Source organism: Apodemus sylvaticus, chromosome 19 (genome assembly GCF_947179515.1).
Source record: "Apodemus sylvaticus chromosome 19, mApoSyl1.1, whole genome shotgun sequence".
Taxonomy (NCBI): domain Eukaryota; kingdom Metazoa; phylum Chordata; class Mammalia; order Rodentia; family Muridae; genus Apodemus; species Apodemus sylvaticus.
In genome coordinates, this window is record NC_067490.1 from 66,088,265 (window position 1) to 66,113,922 (window position 25,658).

The window sequence follows — 25,658 nt, forward strand, 5'->3', positions numbered from 1 at the left end:
ACAGCTGGAAACATGGTGCTGTCTGCACAGCCTGCAGAGCCAGGCCCCTTGGGAGGGTGGAGAGGGCCTCTGTCAGCCCAGGTGGGCTGAGCCTCCTACATGGAGTTTGGCAGGTTTGAACCTGTCTATCAGCCGCCCTCACTGCTCAAGTACAGGATTTGTTCACACAGCACGTTCACCACACCCCTCTCCCTTGCAGTCCATGTTCACCCTGGCTGTGGCTGTGATTCACATTCACAGGAGATGCAGCATCTCCATAGGGAGGGGTCGGCCACGCCCACTACACTGATTCCCTGGAGAAGGGAACACACTCTAGTTGTGACGAATTTCAGTGTATTCCAGAATTGAGGGGGGTCAGGCGTGGTCACAGGGACAAATTACTCCCTAGAGGACAACACAAGGGGACGTTTGCATGATGTTTTATTGAGTCTCTAACATTCAGATAACCTGAGTTTGATTCCTTAGAGCTATATGTTGGAAGGAGAGCATCAATTCATGCAGATTGTATTATTGTCCTATGGACAAAATACATTTACACACACACACACACACACACACACACACACACACACACATACACACACACACACACACACACACACACACACACACACACACTTCTTTTTAAAGTATTCTGAAATAAAGTCAGCGTGTGATAGTATAACCTTTGTGTTTCAGGGCCGAAACTCCGACCAGCAGTGGAGCAGTCTTCCCGTTGCTTCACATCGGCTGTAGCGCGTGCCGTCCCTTCAGCTTTTGATCTTAGCTACTCTGTGGGCGTAAAATGGAACCTCAGAGTGTTTTGATTTTCTTTTTTCTGATGATTAAGGAACTTGAGTATTTCTTTAGGTATTTTTTTGGAGAAAATCTGTTTAGTTCTGCACCCTACACCATTTTTTTTTAATTTTTTGGATTGTTGGTGTCTAACTTCTTGAGTTTTTTGTAAATTTTTGATACTATCACTTTGTCAGATGTACGCTTAGTGAAGATCCTTTCTCAATCCGCGGGCTGTTGATTTGTCCTATTGAAAGTGTCCTTTGTCTCACAAAAGTGTTTCAGTTTCAGTTTCATGAGGTCCATTTTCTCAGTTGTTGATCTTAGAGCCTGAACCATTGGTGTTCTGTTCAGGGGTGTGTTTCATGTAGCAATGCATTCAAGGGTATTTCCCACCCTCTCTTCTGTGAGATTTAGTGCATCTGGTTTCATATTGAGGTTGTTGATCCACTTGGACTTTAGTTTTTTGCATGGTGATAAGTATGAATCTATTTTTATTCCTCTAGATGTAGACATCCAGTTAGTCCAGCACCATTTGAGGGAGTTTTCATTTTTCCATTTATGAAATATCAAGTGTCTATAGATGTGTGGGTTTATTTCTCGATTCTCCATTCAATTCCATTGATCAATGCTTTTCTGCACCAATACCAAGCAATTTTTTTATTACTATTACTCTGTAGTACTGATTGATAGAAGAGACTGTGATTTCTCCCAATGTTCTTTTATTGTTCAGGACAATTTTGGCTATCCTGGGATTTTTGTTTTTTTCATATAAAGTTGAGAATTGATCTTTCAAGGTCTGTAAAAAAAATGAGGTGGAATTTTGATGGAGATTACATTGACTCTGTAGTTTGACTTTTATAAAATGGCCAGTTTCTCTAGGTTAGCCCTATCTATCCATGAGCAGGATACATCATCCTATCTCCTGTTATCTTCTTCAACTTCTTTCTTCAGGGACTTGAAGTTCTTGTCATACAGATCTTTTTCACGTGTTTGGTTAAAGTCACAGCAAGATATTTATTTCTAGGACGATTTATCAGGAGGGCTGCTGCCTTGTTTGAGTAAATTTGTATCCAGACACTTTGGTGAAGGTGTTATCAGATGTAGGAGTTCTCTGGTCGAATTTTTGGAGTTGCTTCTATATTCTATCATATCCTTCACAAATAGCAATATTTTGATTTCATCCTTTCCAAGTTGTATCCACTTGAACTCCTTTTGTTGTGTAATTGCCCTGGCTAGAACTTCGAGTACTAGGTTGAATAGATAGAGACAGGGTGAGCAGCCTAGTCTTGTCCCAGATTTTAGTAGAAAAGCTTAAATTTCTCTGCATTAATTTGAGTTTGGCTATTGGCTTGGTGTATATTGCTTTGATAGTGTCAGGTACGTGCCCTGTATACCTGATGTTTTTAATATCTTTAAAATGTAGGGGTATCAGATATTATCAAAGGTTTTTTCAGTATCTAATGAGATAATCCTATGGTTTTTTTTCGGTTTATTTATACAGTGGATTACTTTGATGGATTTTCTTATATTGAATCACCCATGCATCCATGAAATGTAGCCTACTTGATCTTGATGGATAATTTCTTTGGTGTGTTCCTGGATTCAGTTTGTGAGAATTTTTATTTAGTATTTCTGTATCAATGTTCATAAAATAAATCGGTCTGACATTTTATTTCTGGGTTGAAAGTTTATATAGTTTAGGTATCTGGGTCACTGTGGATTCATACACTGAGTTTGGAAATGTCCCTTCTATTTTTATTTTGTGGAGTGGTTTGAGGAGTATTGGAATTATCTCTTCTTGGAAAGTCTGGAAGAATTCTGCACCAAAACCATCTGGCTCTGGGCCTTTTTTGGTTGGGTGACTTTTAATGACTGCTTCTCTTTCTTTAGGGGTTTTGGGCTATTTAAAGTGTTTGCCTGATCATGATTTAACTTTGGTTAGTAGTATCTGTCTAGAACATTGTTCATTTTTTTAAGATTTTCCAATTTTATAGAGTACAGATTTTTGTAGTAGGACCTAATGATTCTTTGACCGTCCTCACTGTCAGCTCTCAGGCCTCCCTTTTAATTTTGGATTTTGTTTTGGATTCTTTCTCTCTATCTCTTTGGTAATTTGACTAAGGTTTGTCTATTTTGTTGATTTTCTCAAAGAACCAGCACTTAGTTTGGTTGATTCTTTGCATTTTTTTCTTTGTTTCTAACTGATTCCATTCAGCCCCAATTTTGATTATTTCCTGCCTTCTACTCCTCTTTGGGGGGCTTGATTCTTCCCTTTTTCCCTAGAGCTTTCAAGTGTTTTACTGTGATGGCTACTCCTGGCTGTCAACTTGACTATGTGTGAAATGAACGATAATCCAGAAGTGGGGGCCACACCTGAGATCCAGATCTTTAAGCTGGAATGCACAGGCTTCTGATCTAGATCTTAGCTGGGAGATCTTGAAGCAGAGTGGCTATGCAAAGATTAGCCCCAGGCAAAATAGTCCATACCTTTAATCCTGGGAGACTGAGACAATCCGATCTCTGAGTTCAAAGTCAACCTGGGACAAAGCAAGTTCCAGATCCAGGCCTCGTTGCACACACCTTTAATCTGAGCCACAAGTCCTGCTGGAGGCCTATATAAGGACAGTGGGGGGAGGAGGACTCACACTCTGATGGCTTGCACTGACTTGCCAGCACATGTGTTTGTTGGAACCTACCTCTTCAGGATTCCAGCTTGCACAGAATATTAACTGGAACTACTAGACGATTGGACTTCCCATTCATAGTTGCCAATTGTTGGGTTGTTTGGATTGCAGACTGTAAGTAATTACAATTAATTACCTTCATTTATAGAGACATTCCATAAGCTCTGTGACTCTAGAGAACCCTAACTAATATGACTTATATGCTGCCGATATGATAACTTTCTAATTTCTTTATATAGGCATTTTACTATGAACTTAGGACTATTTTCATTGTGTCTCAAAAATGTGCCTTCATTTTAGTTGTGTTCTAGAAAGACCTGAATTTCTTCCTTTATTTCTTCCCTGACCCAGAGATCAGTGAGCAGAGAGTTGTGTAGCCTTTCTGTTTGTTGTTTCTGCTGTTATTGCAGGACAGCTTTAACTCATGGTGCTCTGACAAGGTACAAGGTGTCATTTCAATTTTCTGGCATCTGTTGATTTGGGATCCATTATATGGTCAGTATTGTACAAGGATCCCTGAAGTGATGAGAGGAAGGTCTCTTCCTCTGTGTTTTCCAATGAGCTATATCCCCAGTCACTGAAATGCCATTCTGTCTTTGAATACAGGCAAAATACACAAGGCAGATATCATAAAACAGATATCAGTTGAATGTATTTGATAAATGTATCTCTATAGATTGAGCAGCCTCACCTGTTGATACTAGTAATATATAGGCTAAATCTGCCACCACTCCCGAGGTAAATATATTAAATGCATATTATAAGGAGAAATATACAGGATATAATATAACAGATAAACATATGCTAATTATCTTTTCAAATATTCTCAGATTATAATCTGGAGAAAGTCACCTGCTAAACTCTGCTACTTTGTTGAGAAGCTGAAGCTATGGCTTCTGCATCACCCTTGGAAGAGCTGTCTGGAAGGAAGGACCACCCAGAGCCCCGCATGCCTCCAGACATGACCCAAGAATAGGCATGAGCCTGGGCAATGGATTATTTTGAGGCCTTGAGTCATTTCTTTGGCCAGCACCTCTGGTACTGTGGGCCTGGGAACCCCTGCATAGCCACACTGCTGGATGAAGCTGCATTTGGAGAAGAGAGGGGACAGAAATACTGTAGAGAACCACATGGAGAGGAGCCAATGGCTGAGAGTTCAGAGAGCCTTTGGGGTCCTCAAGAAGTAGGAGTCATATCCAGGAGAAGGGTCCAATGGGCTCTGAAGCAGCCAGAAGATGACAGTGCCCACCACAGTGGAGGCATGTTTGCCCGAGGTGAATCCTGGAGCCAAGGGCGCTCCCAGAAATGACTGAGGCTACATGACTGAGGAACCTGGAAATAAAAGACACCCAAGCACTGTGGAAAGAATAAGAGAATAAGCCTTGGAATCCTTCACTATATTCAATGGGAGAAGGCAGAGCAAACCTGAGCAAGAACCTTATTCTGCCTCTGTGGGATTCTGGGCTGGGACTGTGCCCCACATGCCCCGGAGCCTTGAAATTGCTTTATTTTGTCCTCCTGACTTTTCAATTGATACGTGAAGGAATTTTTCCTTAAATCTATGTAGAATCATTGGATTCTGATGTGTAAAGTGCACAGAATTAAAATATTTCCTCTCTGTAACTTATGTAATTGTATTTCAAGGTCAAAGACAGAATTTGAATATGGGGTTGGAAGTGGTCACTAATCAATTCAAAGGAATTTCCTTGTGGGTGGAGTTTCATTAGGGGGTGGGGTGTGGACACTAACAGACTTTTTAGGGAGAAAAGAGTGCCCCATCCACTACAATTTCTTATCTTGTTCTCAAAAAGAAGGCAGAGTAGAAGCCTGGGTACATGTTGTGGGACATGGGTGGTAGGTGATCTGCAGGTTACAATGGCAAGAAAGGAACAATTTGATTTTAGACCTTCTGAATTGACCACCAAGTGATGACAGGATGTCAGCTCCAGGGAAAAATAAAACATTTCTCTTTAAGACACTCTCATTTCAAATGTTACTGTGTAAGGTTGACTGCCACATCCAACAAACAAATGGGGCTCATGGATGGTGTCTGAGGAACAGGCAAATGCCTCCTAAATTTATAATTAAATAAGGATTTCGAGAACCAGGCATGCTTGTGCACACCTTTAATCCTAGCACATTAGAAGAAGGCAGGTCTCTGAGTTCAAGGTCAGTGTGTTCTACATTATAATTCTGGGACATTCAAAGACTGCAAAAGGAGACCTTGTCTCAAAACACAAAAATTTCTTTTTGTGTTGGATAGAGAGATTTGGCAAAAAGACTTTCAGATGTTCAGGTTCTTTAATCATCTGAGCACTTCCAAGGGTGTTAGGTAGAGTCTGTGTACAGAGAGATGGTGAAGTAGCTACTCTCACAACAATGGCATGAATCACTTGATTTTAGAGGGAATTCTAGATTTTAGAGGAAAGGTCTCTGAGCTGGGCAGAATAGTAAGGCAATTGCAGTAACTGGGACAACTAATCATCCTGTCCCACTCTAGGACATCCAGGAGTTCCACATCCCTAAGAGTGAAACAGTTTAGGGCATTTGTCAGATGGGATGGCTAATTCCTCCACAACAGCAGCAGCCTCTGGGCTTTGACAGTTCAGAGGTGTCTGAATTGGAAGAGGGGTGGAACTCTAAGGACTATGGTGGCTCAGGTGAGATCTGCATACCTGAGATCTATAGGAAGGCAAATTTTCTTTTCTTTTTGTATTTGTTTGTGTTTTCTCTGTGTATCCTTGGTTGTCCTGCTCAGTGGGTAAGACCTCCTCCCTCCTTCACTCTGTGTACTTGATGGATGGATTTCCACAAGAAGTCTCAGTGCTGAAGTCTCCTGCTGAGCAGGAAATCCCTTCCTTCCTGTTCTCCTGAGTTGGGAAGGGAAAGGGATGCTGTACCTGGTGCTGAGACTCTTCGTAGATCACCAGGGTCTCCTTCTGTTTCCCAGTGTGGTTTGCTTACTTTAACAGTTCATTCAACACCATAACTTGCAGTCATTTTCATGTAAAGACACAATGCACTTCAGTGTCTTCAAAAACACATTATGATCATGAAAAGTTACAAACAAAGCAAGGTCGCTGGACATTTCAGAGTTAAATAACCTTCTGAGTACCCAGACTCCATTCCCTGGGAGATCTTGGAGATCAGTCTGCGAACTACTCCTTAGCCTCCTATTTAATTTAGGATACCTGTTTCCAATTCTTTTCAGGATGTGTTTGAAGCTCCCCTAAGGTCAAGAGGGGTGCTTAGGAAGGGAATTTAGCTCTTGAACCGCTTGGACTTTTCTTGGTCCCCACATTACTACTATAATTCAGTACAATGTAGCAGATTCAGGCTTAGCATTGCTATGGCTCCGTAACCAGACTGGAAGAGTCCTAAGGTTAACTGTCCTCGATCCATCCAATCTGTCCTGGTCACTAGAGTGACTGTGTTCTGAAGATCCTCAAGTAATATCTAAGCAAAACACCTTCTCCAAACCCATCTCTAACACAAAATATTTACAAGCCAGAGATTCACAAGAAAAAAAATGTTCCATATTTGTTTATTATTTATTCCAGTTCCAGTATATCTAAACTGAAAAGGGTCCTACTTATTTAAATTTATATGTTAAAATGTATTACAATGTACAGAATTCAGTCAAGACTGGAATAAAGAAAGTACTGAACTATGAGTTTCAAAAAAATCCCCATTCGACTTTGATACAAAATTATTTTTGTCCGTTTTTTTTTTTTTTTTTTTTTTTTTTTTTTTTTTTTTTTTTTTTTATACTAGAAACTGAAGTTCTGCAACAATGTCTGGTATTTTCGACTGTTGACGGAGTATTGAAGAAATCTCCTCCAGGACAGCTCCTTACAGAAGACATAATGGAAGGCTGTCCTTCTCCCTGCGAATCCAAAATGTGTTATCTGTTTCTTCCCACAACTATTAAAAGGACCAGGTGATGTAATTATTTTTAAAATAAAATATAAAAATTCAAAGAAAAACATGCTGGTCAGTATTTCCTACATAAACTTCCTGAAAAATGAAGTCCAGAAAGCAAACTCAAAGATTGTAAGCAATGATATTTAAGTTTTGTCATCTCACTGACAACCTTGTGATCACTCCCTAGCCTTGTATATGACTTATTTCACAGGTTAGGTCTGATGGGGAGTAGGGGGAAGATCACTTCACATTCCTGGGGAAATTGAAAAGGTAAAACTGCAACACAAGGTACAAGAAATTATAAAACACTATCTTGGAATGACAACAGATGTTGACCATTCTTGACTACTAGTACCCACATCCTCAGCATGGTGTAGAGAACACAACTGGCCCGGGAGTGAAAGCGTGGACTGCAGAGTGAGAGCCTCTAACTTCCCAGGCATTGTCTTGTGCAGGTGAAGTCCCACGAGGAAGATCATAGCTGACTCTCCCATTTCCTGAGCACTGTTTTACACAGCTGCTTCCTTTTATACTCCACAAATGAAGCAAGGACTGTCATTCAGACCCATCCATCACTCAGTCCTCCCTCAATCCCTGCTCCCCTTCCTCCTTCCCTCCTCTCCTCCCTCCTGCCCTCCCTCTGTTTTTCCTCCATTTATCTCTTCTTCTTGCTGTATAGCCCTAGAATTCTCTGTGTAAATCAGCATGGCCTAGAACTCATAGGGAATCTCCTGCCTGAGTGAACTCCCCTACCTCAGATCCATTTCCTGCTGAGAGGCTAAGCTTTAAGGAAGACCAACTGCAGAAGTAAGGCTTATAAAACATGAAGCTCTTCCAAGACTTGAAGCACATAAAAGATACACACTTTCTCAAGGCCAGGTTCCTGGGTTTTCTGTATCAGGGCCAGCACTGCCCTGGCCTTCCAACTTAGCCAGTCCTATTTCTGCAGGTGGGTAAAATTGTGATGCTGAAATTTGCAGAGGAAATTGCAGAAAACAGAAATATTCTCCTGTGCAGAAGTGGTGGCACTCACAAGTAGTTGGACAATTCTCTGTACATACTCACCAAGGAGCCAAAGTGTGGGAAGTAAACAGTAAAATACAATGTCATAATTGACTTTAATGCCACCAATATGTCTTATATGATAATTTCTTTGATCATACATCATGGTGTCATAGGATACTATGAACACAAGCCTAAAACTGAGGTCGGTGACTCAGTAGTACATGAGAGGAGAACATTCGGTTCACAGATTGGCCATATATTTACAACATGGGAAAGACACTGCCGATTCTGTCCCGATGGGGGCTCATTTAGAAACGCAGTACCGTCTTTCTGATTCTACAAGACACCTGATATTATTTTCTTATTCTTCATTTGAAGTGACCCCTGTGGTCTCCATACACAGAACACCATTTTGATTCCAATGGATCTGAAACCACAAAGTTCTGGAACCCCGTGATGAACGTACTTCCTCAGATATCATTTCCTAGCATCCAGAATCAACCTTTTCTTTACCGCCAGCAACGACAAAGTCTGGTCTTCATATCATAGATGCAGCGACTCCAAAAATAACGACAGGTTTCTGGAGCAAATGTGATTGTCTTGGGCTGCCTTCTGGTCCTGAGAATGTCCATGAGATTTCGACACAGTTGGGAAAATGTGTCCACTATAAGATAATCCTCGTGACCATAGCACTCTAGTTGGGCCGGTACTGCTCAACAACCAGCTTCCTCTGATTGGCCATGCATTGCAGAAGCTCCTTCATTACAGCCGTGGAGACGCCGTCCTCATAGAAATCGAAAGAGGTGAGCTGTGAGCGCTGGCCCAGAGCAGGCAAAAGGATTTTGAGCTGAGAGTCCTTCATCCTGTGGTTCTCTAATTGCAGGGTCTGCAGAGATTCAGAAACATTCTCGAGGAAAATTCGGAGACTCGTGGAACACGACTTGGGAAACACCACACCATCAAAGTGCAGGTGTTTCAGTTGACACAGCCTCTGACACTCTGACATGTGTTTCAAGTCTGACTTGGAGAGTTGGCAGATAATCATAGACAAGGATTCCAAGGGGCTCCTCAGACATCTAGAGAAAGAACAAGAAAATTGTTCTGAGTCATGGTGCAGGAGGACACGAGTAAGACTGATACTGACACAGAGAATCCACATATGTGGAGTCAATCTATTCATATGTTGAAGGTCCACCGTGGGGAAACTGCATGATGGTGTCTCCTCATAGCATTGTTTCCTGAAGCATATTACACTCAGGTAGGGTGGGATCAGACCGCATGTCTGCAACAACCCTTCCTCACTCTGTCTGAGAACTAGAGTTTGCCCCATCGTGCTAGGAGAGCACACCTAGAAAGAACAAGCACAGAAGGGTTCCGGCAATATCATGGCCTATGTCCTGCAGAGTTCATCCATGTCCCGGCTATCTCCACAATCTTTATCCCTGATCACAGTGTTTCACCCTTGACACTGATGACCCCCACCACAGTGTCACAGATTACCCGTCTACTTAGTCATAAGTTGTGTTCAAATCTTTATGGAGAAGTAGAGGCTGACTGACTCCAATGGAGGAACAAACGGGTTCCTGTTCTCACAAATCTTTGTAGAGAGTAGGTGTGGAGCCTCCCCATATCTGGCCCCTCTGGTCTGTCCTGTTACCTTGAATCAGTTTAAAACTGCAATCGACACAACTTACATTAAATACCATATGAAAAACTACAGTAATTTAACGTGACTAGTTACGCAGTTATTCCAATTTTAAGGAAACAAAGAAGTTGGTCCACACTATTGTTTACAAAGCAAACAGGAGTCCTGCCACCAGATGCATTGGAAGTCACAGTCGAATGCTGCCCATTGGATCCATCACACCGTGTGTGTTATTTTATACTATTATTTCTTTGTTCTGTAGATTTAGTATTCCAAACGAGTGGGGACCGAAGCAAGTGAGCTCCATTAAAAAGGAAACAATCCACACATTGATAGTGTAAAAAGTGCATCACTGTAACATCCTCTATGACTGTCACACTTGATGCCCACTAATGATTGGAGTAAAGGGAAAGGTTGTTGCAATAACAGAAACAGATCACTATCCTTCTGTACCTGAACAACTGCTTCATGTTGTCACTGGAAAAGTAGCCACCATTCATGGAGAGGTGTTGGAGATAGTTGAGTTTGGAGAACTGAGAAAGGAATTTGGCAGCACAGTTCTTTACATGTGCAAAATGAAGCACACCACTAAGTGAGATCCTCAATCTTCTTTCCCTTAGATGGAATTTGCAAAGATTTCTCACCTGGTCAAAGCAAGGTACAAAGCAACCTAGTAAGGATAGGACCTGCTTTGTGTATATTTCCCATTCCTCAATATAGTTTGGCTGAAAAATGTTCAAGATCTCCCTGATAATCTCCACTAGGAAGTGACAAATCTTCATCTTCAGACAGCATAGCCTCAAAGAGTGTTTTCTCTGCTGGGCCCATTGTAGTAAGCATGTTTGATGTTGTTGCAGACAGAAGCCAAGGCTCAGGTCGGTGACCACCTTCAAATGCTGCCTCAGTGCATATCTAGGAATGTGCTTTGCAACTTGCTTCTCATTCCCAGTCTTTGCTGAGCAGACTTCATCCTTTCTTCCAGTCCATACATCCCAAAAATCCTGGCGCACATCTCTCAAGTTCAGGACTTGACACTTCCTGCTTCTGTGAAAGATAAAGGCCAAGTTTCATAATGTAAAATGAACCAACATGGAGTTAGCCTGGATCCCACATGTCTAAGATCAGTTCCATCACAGTACGTCACACCAGGCAGGCAAGGAAACTGCATGATATGCATCTGGAGACATGACCCTCTTGACTTGTGGCTCTTCCCTATCTAGTGCCTGTAGGAAAGGCACAGAACGGCTCATCCTAACATGGCTCCTTGTACCCTGACCTGTCCTGACCTATGACTATCATTTAGATCCGTTTTCAAATTGAATAGTATTTCCACAAATCACCATGTCAATGGCATCATTAGCCCCTATACCGTTTGACCCCATTCTTCCTGCCCTAATGTGTGTCTTACACTATCCCTATGATTCCCCATCTAGTCTCCTTGGGCCTTGCTTACCTGGGACTAACATTCTGTGTCAGCAGTATATCTATGCCATCCAGCACTGCTTGCAAGACCTCCACATCAGGGGTTTTCATCAGGGCCCACACAGGGAGGCAGGTAAAGGGCCAAGCTGCCACCATTGCCTTCAATATCTGTTTGTGTCTTACCTTTTTTCCTAAAGCTTTCAGGTGTTTTATTGTGATGGTTATTACTGGCTTTCAACATGACAATTTGTGAAATGAAGGATAATCCAGAAGTGGAGGCCACACCTGTGATCCAGATCTTGAGGCTGGAATGCACAGGCTTCTGATCTAGATTTTAGAAGGGAGATCTTGAAACAGAGTGGCTATGCAAATCTTAGCCCCAGGCAATATAGTTCATGCCTTTAATCCTGGGAGATTTAGACAATCAGATCTCTGAGTTCAAAGTCAACCTGGGACAAAGCAAGTTCCAAATAGAAACCTGGTACACCTTTAATCTGAGCCACACCTCCAGCTGGAGGCCTATATAAGGACTGTGTGGGAAGGAGGACTCACTCTCTGCCTGCTTGCTCTGAATTGCCTACACAAATGTTGGAACCTACCTCTTCAGGATTCCAGCTTATACAGAATATAAGCTGGAACTACTAGACTATTGGACTTCCCATTCACAGTTGCCAATTTTTGGGTTGTTTGGATTGCAGACTGTAAGTCATTACAATTAATTGCCTTCATTTATGGAGACATTCCATAAGCTCTGTCACTCTAGAGGATCCTAACTAATACGAGTTATATGTCGTCGATATGATAACTTTCTACTTTCTTTATGTATGCATTGCACTATGAACTTAGGACTATTTTCATTGTGTCTCATAAATGTGCCTTCATTTTAATTTCATTGTTGAAAGAACTGAATTTCTTCATTTATTTCTTCCCTGACTCAGAGATCAGTGAGCAGAGAGTTATGTAGACTTTCTGTTTGTTTTTTTCTTCTGTTGTTGCAGGGTGGCTTTAATCCATGGTGCTCTGACAAGGTACAAGGTGTCATTTCAATTTTCTGGTATCTGTTGATTTGGGATCCATTATATGGTCAGTATTCGTCAAGGATCCCTGAAGTGATGAGAAGAAGGTCTCTTCCTCTGTGTTTGCCATTGAGCTACATCCACAGTCACTGAAATGCCATTCTGTCTTTGAATTCAGGCAAAATACACAAGGCAGATATCATAATACAGATATCAGTTGAATGTATTTGACAAATTTATCTCTATAGATTTAGCAGCCTCACCTATTGATACTAGTAATATATAGGCTAAATCAGCCTCCACTCCTGAGGTAAATATATTAAATATATATTACAAGGATAAACATGCAGGATATAATATAACAGATAAATATATATTAATTATCTTTTCAAATTTTCTCAGATTATAATATAGAGAAAGTCACCTGCTAAACTCTGCTACTTTTTTGAGAAGCTGAACCTATGGTTTCTGCATCACCCTTGGAAGAGATGCCTGGAAGGAAGGACCACCCAAAGTCCAACATGCCTCCAGACATGACCCGAGAACAGGCATGGGCCTGGGCAATGGATAATTTTGAGGCCTTGAATCATCCCTTCTGCCAGCACCCCTGGTGCTGTGGGCCTGGGAACCCCAGCATAGCCACACTGCTGGATGGAGCTGCATTTGGAGAAGAAATGGACAGAAATGCTGTAGAGAGCCACATGGAGAGGAGCCAATGGCTGAAACTGCAGAGAGATTTTGGGGTCCTAAGAAGTAGGAGCCACTTCCAGGACAAGGTTCAATGGGCTCTGAACCAACCAGAAGATGACAGCGCCCACATCAGTGGAGACTTGCTTACCCCAGGTGAATCCTGGAGCCAAGGGTGTTCCCAGAAACGACTAAAATCTGAGACTACATGAGAAAGGGACCTTGAAATGAAAGACACCGAAGCTTGGTGGAGAGCATACACCTTGAAATCCTTCAATATATTCCCTGTGAGGAGCCAGAGCAAAACTAAGCAAGAGCTTCATTTTGCCCTTGTGGACTTCTGAGATGGGCTCAATATTGTCAAGTGCTCAAGTTAGCAATCACCTGGCATTTAAACTTAGTTTGAACTCATGATTAAATGGAGTTTGGTAATAAAAAGGCAGTCCTTAGGAAAAATTTCGTTTTCTTGTTTCCAACATTTATATATTATAATCATTTACAAATATATAATAGAACAACTCAGACAATAGGCTCAGATTAAGAAACTCGCATTTACATCTTAATTAATGCTAACCTCAGCGAGGCCTAGAGAGGTTTGTGAGGCACTGCTTTGTCTTGCAAATTCCATTCAGCAAGTTACAGGCTGGAACCTCATTACTAACAGATTTTTCCAGATGCTGTTCAAAATATAATTCAAACTTGAGATTTATGAAAGGTTAAAGAGGCTATGGAACTTAAAAGACAGTGAGGTCTGGCCTGCCTACTCCTCCATAGAGAGTTATTATGGATTTGGAGCCTTGTTTCATTTTAATTCTCATTCCTGCTCTGGGGAACCTTTTGAGCTGGTTTGGCCATCATCATGTCAGACAATCTGTCCTAGTTGACAAGTTGTCAGAGAAGGCTGACTGTAAAGTGCAGACAAAACGAAAACCACCCTGGGACTCCATATTCAGGATCTGCTTTCCTGCTAACTGATACAGTCATTTATAATAGATGCTGATGGGCCAATTTCCCAAAGTCGCATTTCTCAGTGTAGAATCCAATCACTTCTTATGATTTTCCCTAAATGTAACCAGAGGAGACAGAGCCTGCCAAGCAGAGTTGACATCCTTGAGACATTTGCAAATTTAATTCTCTTCTTTCCCAGTTTGGCATCAAACACATAAAACACTTGGCATTATCCCTAATTTCACCCATCTTGAAGAGACTATTAAAAACAATTGACTACTGCCTGGACAAAGAGGCATGACAAGATTCAGGGTTATATAAGGTAGGGATAATGGAAGAATTTGTTCATTTCTTCAAGGAAGCAGGGTGCATGCAAGTCCAGTTATGAGTTCTTATTGTGGACCCCCTCACTACACATGAAAGAGAGAAAGTGATGTTGTGGGGGTATGGGGAGGGAGCCCAGACCTCTTATCTGTTAACTAGTAGAAGCCAGTGGGCTGTGTCAGGGTGAGAGACCCCCTAACTCAATGTTTTTAGACTTCTAAACAACTATCCCAGCACAGAGTAATTTGTTTTTCTGCTTTCAGCATGAGAAAGATAGCCCACCCTGTTCTAGTTCCAATGTTTAACAATAAAATGCCCCAAGGACATTTGCTCCAGATAATCTCTAACCTTCCTTACTTCCTCATTTTGTACTTCCCCATTCCATGCATGTTTTGTCCTCCACCCCTTGCCTTGTGAATTGTGTCTCCAACCCTTCTCTTGTGATTTTCCCCTTTAAATGCCCCTGACTTCAGTTGCACGGGGTCCTCAGTCCTCTACCCATGCACAGTGTATGGCTGTGGAACCCAGAATTCTGGAATAAAGAAATCCTCATGCTATTGCATCGAGACCGTTTCTCGCGAGTGATTCTGGTGTCTCCTTCCAAGGTGTGGGGTGCTGGGGCACTCTCAGTTTTGGGGGGTCTTACAAGGGCACAGGCCTCAAGAGCAGGTGCTGATAAAATATTTGATTATAAGTCTCATTTAGAAAAGGTCTTTGAATGAACTAACAGTAGGGCTATGACTTACCTTAAAATAGAAACAGAGGGTACTGGGTCTGATGGAAACTTTAGCTCAATACTGGGTGTACAATATTTCTTCTGTCCTCTTGTAATAACAAACAAATTGACAGTGCTGTGGCTTAAGAAAGGAGGCAATGATTCAAGCCAAAGGTGTGGCAGAAGAATTCCTCTTATGGTATCAGTGGGAGGAGGGTCCTTGGCAAGGGAAAGGCTCAATAGATGCCCCAAAAAAGGGAAATCAAAAGGGGGTAGGTGGGAGTGTGTCTGGTGAAGGGGCATATATGTGCGAGGCAGGGGGAAATTGGGAAAGGATTTACCTTTGGAAATGTAAATGAAGATGATATTCAATAAATCCAATTAAAAAGACAAAAGAAACAAGATCAAATGTCAAAAAAATTCTTTCTATAGTGGTAAATATGACTTAAATATAATATATATATATATATATATATATATATATATATATATATATATATATATATTATCTATTTTGTATCACAATAAATCCAACTCCCTGTTTAACAATTTTAAATTTAAAACACTAAACATCCTTATGGAAAAAGAACAGAGACAATAAACATGTGTGGGTGCAAGAACTCTTGCTTTGTTCCATGGCTGGTTCTCCTAATGAGTTATGGCTTCCACACTTTTTCCAGAAGTATTGCAAAATGTGATGGTGGGCCGGGCGGTGGTGGTGCACACCTTTAATCCCAAACCTTGGGAGGCAGAGGCAGGTGCATTTCTGAGTTTGAGGCCAGCCTAGTCTACAGAGTGAGTTCCAGGACAGCCAGAGCTACACAGTGAAACCTGTGTCTCAAAAAACCAAAAAACAAACAACAACAACAACAACAAGAAAACGAAATGTGATGTGCTTGGGAGACTGCTAGAGGTGTCCAGAAAAGTGTAATGTCTATTTTACCAACTCGCTTGAGTGAAAGAATGAGTGTAGTTCTGTGATATACTGAAGAAGCAAGGTTTACAGGTGTGAACATATCCTCATTCACCCTTGTGCTTTTTTACATTATACTTTTCTTATATGTGTTTGTTCCTTCCCTCTCACTATGTTTTTGCCTTTTTCCTCTTAGGGCTTTCAGTTTACTGATTGAGTTTTTTCCTTGATAACATATTTTCTTTTCTTTACTTCTTTTCTTTTCTTTTCCTTTTCTTTCTTTCTTTCTTTTTTTTTTTTTTTTTTTTTTTTTTTTTTTTTTTTTTTTTTTTTTTTTTTTTTTTGCTCTTTTACTTAAATTTTGCCTCATATTAGCACTGTTATCTTGTCTGACTGGCATTTAAAAATGAAGACATTGAGCAAGAAAATAGAAAATGTAATAAGAGCACAAGCAAGACTCTTGATGCCTTCAAAGATGTTGAGTATGGTGAGGGCTTCAGCAACCTCTGCTAATTGCCATTGACAGACGAGTCGTGCAGCAAGGAAGGCTTCTCAGAGAGCCCTCAAGCTGTTCTGTGTCGCGTTCCATTCTGCCATGAATATCTTATATACGAATTTGCTTAGGGAGAAATATTAGATGAAATTGCAGATTGAATTTTAGAATCTATTACAAATCCATTCACTATCTATGCCAGCACTACATCTTTCTGAAGACTTGATGAAGCGTGCTGTGTGAATAGATTAGTATCCTTTGATCTTGTGTATATGTTGGTTGCCTATGAGATTACCAGTCTTGTGTTAATAAGTTGTGTTGTCCCAATGTGGTTTTCCATATTGGGACTCCAAATGATAACACTTGCTGTGTATACCTACTGCGCAGGTGTAGGCAGCCTCTATGGTCTTTATGAAATTTTCTTTATGAACTGACCCAGACGCAGAAAGTACCATCTACAGACACACTGGAATCTAGGTGAGACTAGCACTGGGACCCAGAACTAAGTGACTCATATACAGAGTGGGTCTCATTGTCTATCCTAGTACCTGTGAATATCCTGAGCCTCACTGTACCTTACTCATCTGGGGTCCTCTATATAGTGTTTAGTATCTTTGGTAAATAATACCAGGTGGATATACTGGCCTCGCTACATCTAAGAGTGCCATTTTCTCTTAGATGGTAGTTTGATATCAGTATTTCCCAGACTAAACCCTCCTTAGTAAACAGTATGGCCTGAGGGACATCTATTCTCTCCAGGTGGCAAACCATTCCCTGTCTTTATAATATTCTGTCAGCCTTTCCCATGGACCAGATTTGTGATGGCCAAAACAGAAACCAAGTGTCTTCATTCAGTCTGCCCTGTAATTGTCAAAGAATGGGGTTAGAGTGATGAAGTTTACCTCAGTGGCAGAGTATTTCTCTAACAAGAGTGATGTTCTAGAAACAATCTGAGCCATACATTTTTTTAGTAATTTAACCATTTGTTTTCCTACTATCAGACATCTCTTCATTAGAATCTCTCTCCAAGGTAAGTCTATTCCTTGACAAATGGTTTATGATTCATGAAGTGTCACTTATTTACTGAGACTGAATGCAAGCAAGAGAGTAAATCGTGGAGGAAGTGATATAATGGACCCCAAGACAGTTTCTGGCACACTGTGGCTTTTCAAAATCAACATCCATTGTAAATCTCTGCCTTAAGAGAGTCACCTTGTCTTTCTAAGCTGACTCTAACAGAGAAAGGACACACTAGAAACTTTGTGATACTAGGTTTAAGACACACTACCAAGGAACTAGTATACTTAGTACGTCTTTATGTCAATACTAGTACCTGGAAGGAGCTTGGACCTGGCTATGACATATTCTCCTGTGTGTCCTCAGTGTAATGTGTGTTTGCTTTGGATAATGCTAATAGATGAACTGATTAACTTGGCATCTTCTACTGGCACATGTGAAGGAATAGAATAAGTTCATAACAGACTTTCCCAGACTGAAATGTCCTTATTACACACTGTGGAGTCGAGTTTCTCTATCAGGTAGCTAAACACTGCCAATCTTGAGAGCATCCTTTCAGTCATTCTCTATGATATCCAATCTATGGATGGACAGATTCCAAGCTAATTGCCTTCACTCAATCTACCCTGCAATTTTGTAGAAGATAAATGGGATTTTGTACCTACAACTCATTGTTAGAGTATTTGGATGACATGTACAGTACCCTATGAACAATCAATCCTATCCCAAGAGAATCCAGGCAAAGGATAATGAAGAGACCAATTTACAGGTAAGATGTAGGCTTCAGGAAAAGATGTGTCTCTGTAGAGACTATAGTTCACTCTAACCCCAATCCTCCACTGGTCCTACCAGGATTTATATATATATTTCTATTATATATATACACACATACAAAGAACATAAAAATAGATGAAGAGCTTTCAAAATTCCTTGCATGAAATGATCAGATTGCCAGGCGGTGGTGGCACACTCCTTTAATCCCAGCACTTGGGAGGCAGAAGCAGGCAGATTTCTGAGTTTGAAGCCAGCCTGGGACACAGAGTGAATTCAAGGACAGGCAGGGCTACACAGAGAAACCCTGTCTAGAAAAAAAACACAAAAAGAGAGAAAAAGAAAAAGAAATGATCCAATAAAGGGACAGTTTTGTTGTAAGAACACATCCAGGCCACAGGAACCCATGAAGACTAGAAAGGCAGAAAAATCCCTGAGAGCTCTTATGCCAAGAACATAACCAATACGTATAGATGTCCCTCCAAAGCAAGATGGGATCTCCAGCTTTCCCTGACTAATACAGGTAATGGGAAAATTACAAAATCATGTATGATATAATAGTACAGGAATCCCAAGCAGAGGATATTCTATGTACATATTCAATAACAATCCACTCTGTAATCTCTGCCTAATCCAAGAGCTACCATACACTTTATTTTAATCTTGAGTCCCATTAGGCTGACAAGACAATTCTGGGAGGGACAACAGTCTCATTCACCTTTAGCAAAATTTAGGCCAAATCCCACAAAGTTATCTGATGGATAAGGGGCAGAAGGGATAAAATAAGTCCTACAGATTATGCAGTCCAAAATAAAATATGCAGAAACATCCATTCCTTTTCATTTTAATCTCAGAAATCTGCCTGCTTCTGCCTCCCAAGTGCTGGGATTAAATGGATTAATTAACTGGGTGCTCCCTGAGAGGCCCTTAGCAGTAGAAGCATTTCTTCTTGAGCTTCATGTAGTTCTCTGAGGCTCCATTGTTCTCATTTGCAAATCTTTGCAGGTGTGATATTACCTGCTCATGACCTAATTTCAGAATCTTCTTCAAAGAATATGCCCTGTGGTAGGACATTTCCCTAGGAGTGTAGATTCACATGAACACTGGCCCTAAAACATTACATCAGCACAGGGTTGTCCTCAAAGAACACATACCATGGGATGAAGTATCCTGGATCCTGGTACTGTCAAATTATGGCAATTATCAAACATGTTATACTGACACTAGGTGAACAAAGGCTATATGTCCAACTGGGGTTTGACGGGGATGCATGTGGTCACTCAGTAGGATTGGAAATGCAGTCTATCCCATTAGGTTCTCAGGAGCAAAGTCAGTCAGAAATTACAAGTTATTGTGGGGGTGAGAACCAAGAACAGAACAACTTTATAAACTGCCAAGGGTCTCAAAAGTGTACCAAGGTGAACTAACTCTTCCTTCAACAAGCTTTTATGGATATGAGATGGGGCATAGTGACATCCTGGAGGTGCAGCCACTTAGAACAAAAAAACCTGAAAAATATCAGTGGGGCTTTGCATACTCAAGGATGACACAATGGGATTTGAAATAATGAATTGCTGTAGTCCAGGGAACCATCAGTAATGACTGCCAAGCGATCTTGCAGCTCATTTCTCTCACTGGGCATCAGGTAAGTGGTCAGATTCTCTATTTTTTCTCCTGCTTGTTGATGACAATTGTTGGTAGGAGGTGGTTGTGGCATATGCCAGCCTTTGTAACTAGAGGAACACAATTGAACTTGCTTAATTAGAAGGAGTAGAGGGTGGACAGACCAGACTGAGGCCCAAACAGAAAGAGAGAATGTCTCTATTTACTTTCCTGCTTCTTTTTTTTTTTTTTTTTTGGATTTGTTTTTTTCAAGACAGGGTTTCTTTGTGTAGCCCTGGCTGTCCTGGAACTCACTCTATAGACTAGGCCTTGAACTCAGAAATCCACCTGCCTCTGCCTCTCAGAGTGCTGGGTTTACAGGTGTGCGTCACCCACCCTCCGGCTTACTTTTACTGCTTCTTGATGACAATTGTTCGTAGGAGGTGGTTGTGGCATATGCCAGCCTCTGTAGCTAGAGGAAAACAATTGAACTTGCTTAATGAGAAGGAGTAGAGTGTGGACAGACAAGGCTGAGGCCCAAACAGAAAGAGAGAATGCCTGGAATCCAGTGAGACACCAAAGATTTTGCACAGGCTCGAAATGCCTGCTCTGTGGATCTCAGCTCTCCCATCATGCTGTAGAGATTTGGGTATCTATGCAGCCAGGTGTTTTATCTGCCTCCCTACACATGCTAATGATGGCCTCACAGAGGGCCTCTCCAGGCTTGTTAACAACTGCACAGGGTACAACTCAGGTTCAGAGCCCCCAACGATGTAGCTACAGAAACCAGGAAAAATGGCACAGTCCCATAGCACCCATATGCAGTGTTCATAACCAGATGCCCTGTCATGGATTCTAGGCTCATGACTGTGCATTAAATAGTCCTGTATGACAAACCACCATCAAAACCTGAAAATTTTATGCAACTGAAATACTAAAACAATACTGAGCTGGAGAAAGTACCCAGTCTCTGATCCTGACAGTTGTTTGGCTGCATTAGAGATATGTCTAATACCCAATCTGCTGATTCAGGAAACTCAGGGCATCATTCTCAGGGATAAAGTTGTCAGAGGAGGTCTGAGAATGTAAGGTGTCAAAATAATATTTTGCTCTGAGTTGCTATAGTCTGATAGCCACTATACCTAGAAAAACAAACTGGGAGTAAAGTGTTGAGCTGATATAAACTGTGAAATATTTCCTCCCAGGATATTTATGGTCTCCTTATGTCCCCAGGTTACACCCCAATGACCAGTAACAAGGAAATATAAAAATTCACTATATAATATCTTAGGAATACCCAGCTCCTATCTTCTGGGATGACCACAAGTGATGGCATGAGTCAGGGGGATGTCCATGAGTGAGGGAAGTGAGGTTTGGGTATGATTACAAGTACAGTGTGTGATGTGTGTGAGGCAGGGCGATGGATGTGAGCTCCGGATTGTTGGCTATTGATAAATTATCATTCATTGATCAAGTATCAATCAACCTCAGTATTGATCACAAATTAATTATTGACAGGCTGTGGTTTATTCTATGACTGGCTGTATAGCAACTATGACTCAATTGTCGAATAAGTATCAATTATCAATCGATTGATGATTATTGATCAATTAGCAATTGATTTTCTGTCATAGCTTCAACAACATCTGCATGCTACAGGCTGGGATGCTCAGGCGAGGTCAAGGATGCATATGCTAACTCTTTCTTCATGGGTCCGAGATAGAGGCTGGGAGGGCAGTGTACTGCAGACCTGGGTGCACTATTTCCTGTTACCCACTCCTAAGAAGCCAAGCTCAAGTGTGCCAAATCCAGGAATTTTCAAATCACTGATCCATGACTCCCTGTGCCTTTCCTAGGACCACATCTTCCTCGCTGGTTTACAGTGAGATTGAAAGTCAACCTTTTTTGGACTCTCACTTCTCTTAAGTTCCCCATTCTCACTCTTAAGTAGACTCCTCCTCCATCTTGCAGACATAAATATTGGTGAACTCTCTAGGGACTAATTGAAAGCCCTGAGAGCAGTGGGTGTTGTGACATCACTGGTGACATCACAGGGCTTGCCTAGATCTCTCCAGGATACACTAGAATGTTCAGACAAGGGATTATTTATGTCATGGGGAACAGGCTTTGCCTTCCTGTTAATGCTCTCCCTCTATTGAACAGAAGTTGTAGCACCCATTCTGGGAGACTCTCCTGGGACACAAATGCTGATCACCTCCCTTTCAAAACCCAGAGGTCTCAGCCACTGAGATTTGTCAGTGTCAGAACAATGGGAAATTGGCGTGCTTTATTTCCAAATGTGTTAACTGTGGAGAACTGGGACGGGATGGAGAGAAGAGCTAGCCCATAAAGTTGGCAGCAGAAGACATGAGATGTCCACTTTCTTACTAGGCTTTGGCCGCATGAACTTGTTAGAAGGCAGTTCCAGGGACACCTTTAGCATGTGAAGATTTAGCACAGGAGGGACGTTCTCAGGAAGGTCTTGCTTGGAGATGATGCCTGCGGACAGCGATCAGGAAACAAGATTATTCTGTTTTTTTCTCTTCGGTCAGAGTGTCAGATCTGAGTAATCTTGTACATATTATATAGCATATTGTATAGTATATATCTCTGTATTCCATGCTCTGTAAGTCAGGCTGTGAGAGACCCATCTACCCAGACACTGCCCAAGAGTTGTGTATCCAAATTTGTCAACACATTTCCAAATTCCCCATTTCCTAAACAGCTGTCATCTGTCCCTCAACCACTTCCAACCTATTCTATTACTGAATTAACCACAGTATGCCACACCCGACTGCCTCCAAATATGGTCTAAGTGTCTCAAATCTAACAACACCCCACTACTCTATGCAGATCAAATCCTAGCAACTACATGGTGACTCACAACCATCTAAAATGAGATCTGATGACTCCTTCTGGAGTTTCTTAAAGACATCTACAGGATATTTACATACAATAAATAAATAAATAAATATTTTATAAAAGAAAACTGAAAGTAAAGGATGGTCTTATTTCCAAGAATTCAATTATTGACCAAGAATGGTTTTAGATATCTTAGAGGTTTTTTTCCCATATGAAATTGAGTACTGTCCTTGAAGTATCTGCAAAAAAAATAAGCTGAAAATGTGAGGGGGCTTGTATTAAATCTGATGATTGCTTTTAGTTTATTGTCCTCATATTATGTTAAGTTTACATATTCTTGAACATGGGAGATCTTTCAGTCTTATTTATTTATTTATTTATTTATTTATTTTCATTTTTATTACTTTCATTTTTTTCAGTCCAGTTCTTAGTTCTCTCCTGGCACACTATCCCAGAATTACCCATCCCATTCCTCTTACCCTCTGTCTCCAATAGCATGTCTCAGTCCTCAAACACACAGCTCAAAGTACTAGAAAAAGGTCATCAATAAAATCATTAAAGAAAATCCTTCTCCAACTTAAAATGGTACTGGCCATAACTATACAAGAAGCCTATAAATCTCCAAACAATTTATACAAAAAAAAAAAAATTTTCTTGTCATACAATATTCAAAACATGAAATGTGAGTGCTGATCCTGTGCCACAGTTCTCCATACCCAAATACTGAAGTGAGAGAGCGGGTCTCCCAGGAGTTCTGACAAGCCTGTGAGTAGAGGTAAGATTACCATTTCTGCTCAAAGGACCCTGACAGAGCACTCAGTTCGGAAAGAACTGAGCAGCAGCCTGGGACATGATCCTTTTATTCTCTGCCTGCACCCAGAGCTTATCCTCTGCCACAGTGCTCCATAACCAAATTCTGTGTGGAGAGAGTCGATCTCCCAGAAATTCCATCACACCTGTAAGCTCCACTTCTGCTCAAATCCCTGGACCATGAGAGATCCACGCAGAGCCATCAGAACCCTGGAACCAAGGGACAGAAGGGGACAGGATCCTTCTGGATTCTGTCTGCACCTTAGAGGTAGCTGATTATGTGCCAATTATTTCCATGCAAAATTTCTCCTGGAGAGAACTGTTCTCTTAGGAGTACTGAAACACAGACTCACAGGAGAGACAAGCCTCAATCGGAGACAGTTCAGCTAACATCAGAGATAACCAGAGAGCAGGACACAAGGGCAAGATCATAAGCAACAGAACTCATGGCAAATTGGTATCATCAACATCTAGTTCTGCCACCAGAGCAAGCCCTGGATACCCCAACACACAAGAAAAGGAAGTCTCTGATTTAAAATCATATCTCATGATGACGATAGAGAACTTTAAGAAGAGCATAAATAACTCTCTTAAAGAAATACAGAACACAGGAAAACATCCAGTATCCCTTAATGAGGGCACACAAAAATCCCTTAATGGTTTTAAGAAAAAGGCAAATAAAAAGGGGAAGGAACTGAACAAAACCATCCAGGATCTAAAAATGGAATAGATACAATAAAGAATTCATAAAGGGAGACAACCCTGGAGATAGAATACCTAGGAAAGAGATCGAGTGTCATAGATGCAAACATAAATAAAATGCAAGAAAGAGAAGAAAGAATCTCAGGTGTAGAAGATGCTGTAGAAAATACTGACAGAAAAGTCAAAGAAAATGTAAATGCAAAAATTTCTTAAACAAAAATATCCAGGAAATCCAGAACAAAATGAGAAGGCCACATCTAAGGTAATAGATAGAGAAGAGAGCAAAATTTCCCAACCTAAAGGCCCAGTAAATATCTTTAACAAAATTACAGAGGAAACTTCCCTAACCTTAAGAAAGAGATTCCCATGAATATACCAGACGACTAAAGAACTCCAAATAGACTGGACTAGAAAAGAAATTTCTACTCTCACATAATCTATGCAACAAATGCACAATTCAAAGAAAGAATATTTAAAGCAGTAAGGGAAAATGATCAAGTAACATATAAACACAGGTCTATCAGAATTTCACCAGACTTCATATCAGAAAATATGAAAGCCAGAAGATCCTGGGCAGGTGTCATATAGACCCTAAGAGACCACAAATGCCAGCCCAGCCTACTATACCCAGCAAAACTCAACATTAACAGAAATGGAGAAACAACATATTCCATGACAAAAAAAAATGTACACAATATACTTCCACAAAATCAGCCCTAAAATGTATAATAAATGGAAAATGCCAGCACAAGGCGGGAAACTCCACCCTAGAAAAATCAATATAGTAGTCTTTCAAAAAGACCAAAATAAGATAACCATGCAAACATAAAAACAACAGGAAGCAACAATCACTATTTTTTAATATCTATTAATATCAATGACCGATAAAAAGACAGACTAATGGACTGGATATGCAAGCAAGACCCAGCATTTTGCTGCATACTGGAAACACACCTCAGTGACAAAGACAGACACTACCTTAGAGTAAAAGGTTGAGCCCATCGCCCTTTGACTGTATAGTGTGCACATTGATCTTTTTCTAAATGCGGTTTATCTCTTCTGGGTCTCTTTGTCCCCTACCATTTTCTGTCTCCCAGGTCCCCTGACAGCCATATCCTGTCTCTTTTATCTCTGTCTACTACTACGGCCAGTATTCTAGTCAAAGTCTTTTCTTGCTTTGTCTTTTCTCCTCTCCCTCTTTTCTCTTTCTTGTTTTTCTTCCTCTGTCTCCCTCTTGTGGTACACTTTCTCAGTCTCTCTAACCACATCCATTATAGTACAATCTTGCAATCCTTCAATCCACTGCAATTTCTTTCTGATGTCAGGAGCTGACTGTCCAAT

The 25,658-nt window shown here is 41.0% G+C and overlaps 2 protein-coding genes across 2 annotated transcripts in view; both read right to left on the bottom strand.

The window, feature by feature from the left end:
- LOC127669352 (uncharacterized) overlaps positions 1 to 7,864 on the bottom strand; it is a 34,416-nt gene extending 26,552 nt beyond the window's left edge. The window contains exon 1 of the mRNA XM_052163159.1: positions 7,741 to 7,864. Coding sequence (XP_052019119.1) covers positions 7,741 to 7,864 — 124 coding nt within the window. The remainder of the gene's footprint in view (positions 1 to 7,740) is intronic.
- Positions 7,865 to 9,084: 1,220 nt separating this feature from the next.
- Positions 9,085 to 11,613, bottom strand: LOC127669353 (PRAME family member 8-like). Its single transcript, XM_052163160.1, has 4 exons — positions 11,489 to 11,613; positions 10,680 to 11,079; positions 10,489 to 10,568; positions 9,085 to 9,466 (listed from the first exon to the last, which is right to left on the bottom strand). Exons 1-4 carry the CDS (start codon positions 11,611 to 11,613, stop codon positions 9,085 to 9,087), a joined length of 987 nt encoding a protein of 328 aa, XP_052019120.1.
- Between the last annotated feature and the right edge of the window lie 14,045 nt (positions 11,614 to 25,658).

What these genes read in the sequence shown, in the direction of transcription:
- LOC127669353 (XM_052163160.1), bottom strand. Translation starts at nt 11,613, where the DNA reads ATGGTGGCAGCTTGGCCCTTTACCTGCCTCCCTGTGTGGGCCCTGATG. An exon ending in ACACAGAATGTTAGTCCCAG is followed by an intron (nt 11,080 to 11,488) that starts GTAAGCAAGGCC and finishes TATCTTTCACAG; the next exon opens with AAGCAGGAAGTGTCAAGTCC. An exon ending in TTGTACCTTGCTTTGACCAG is followed by an intron (nt 10,569 to 10,679) that starts GTGAGAAATCTT and finishes TTCCTTTCTCAG; the next exon opens with TTCTCCAAACTCAACTATCT.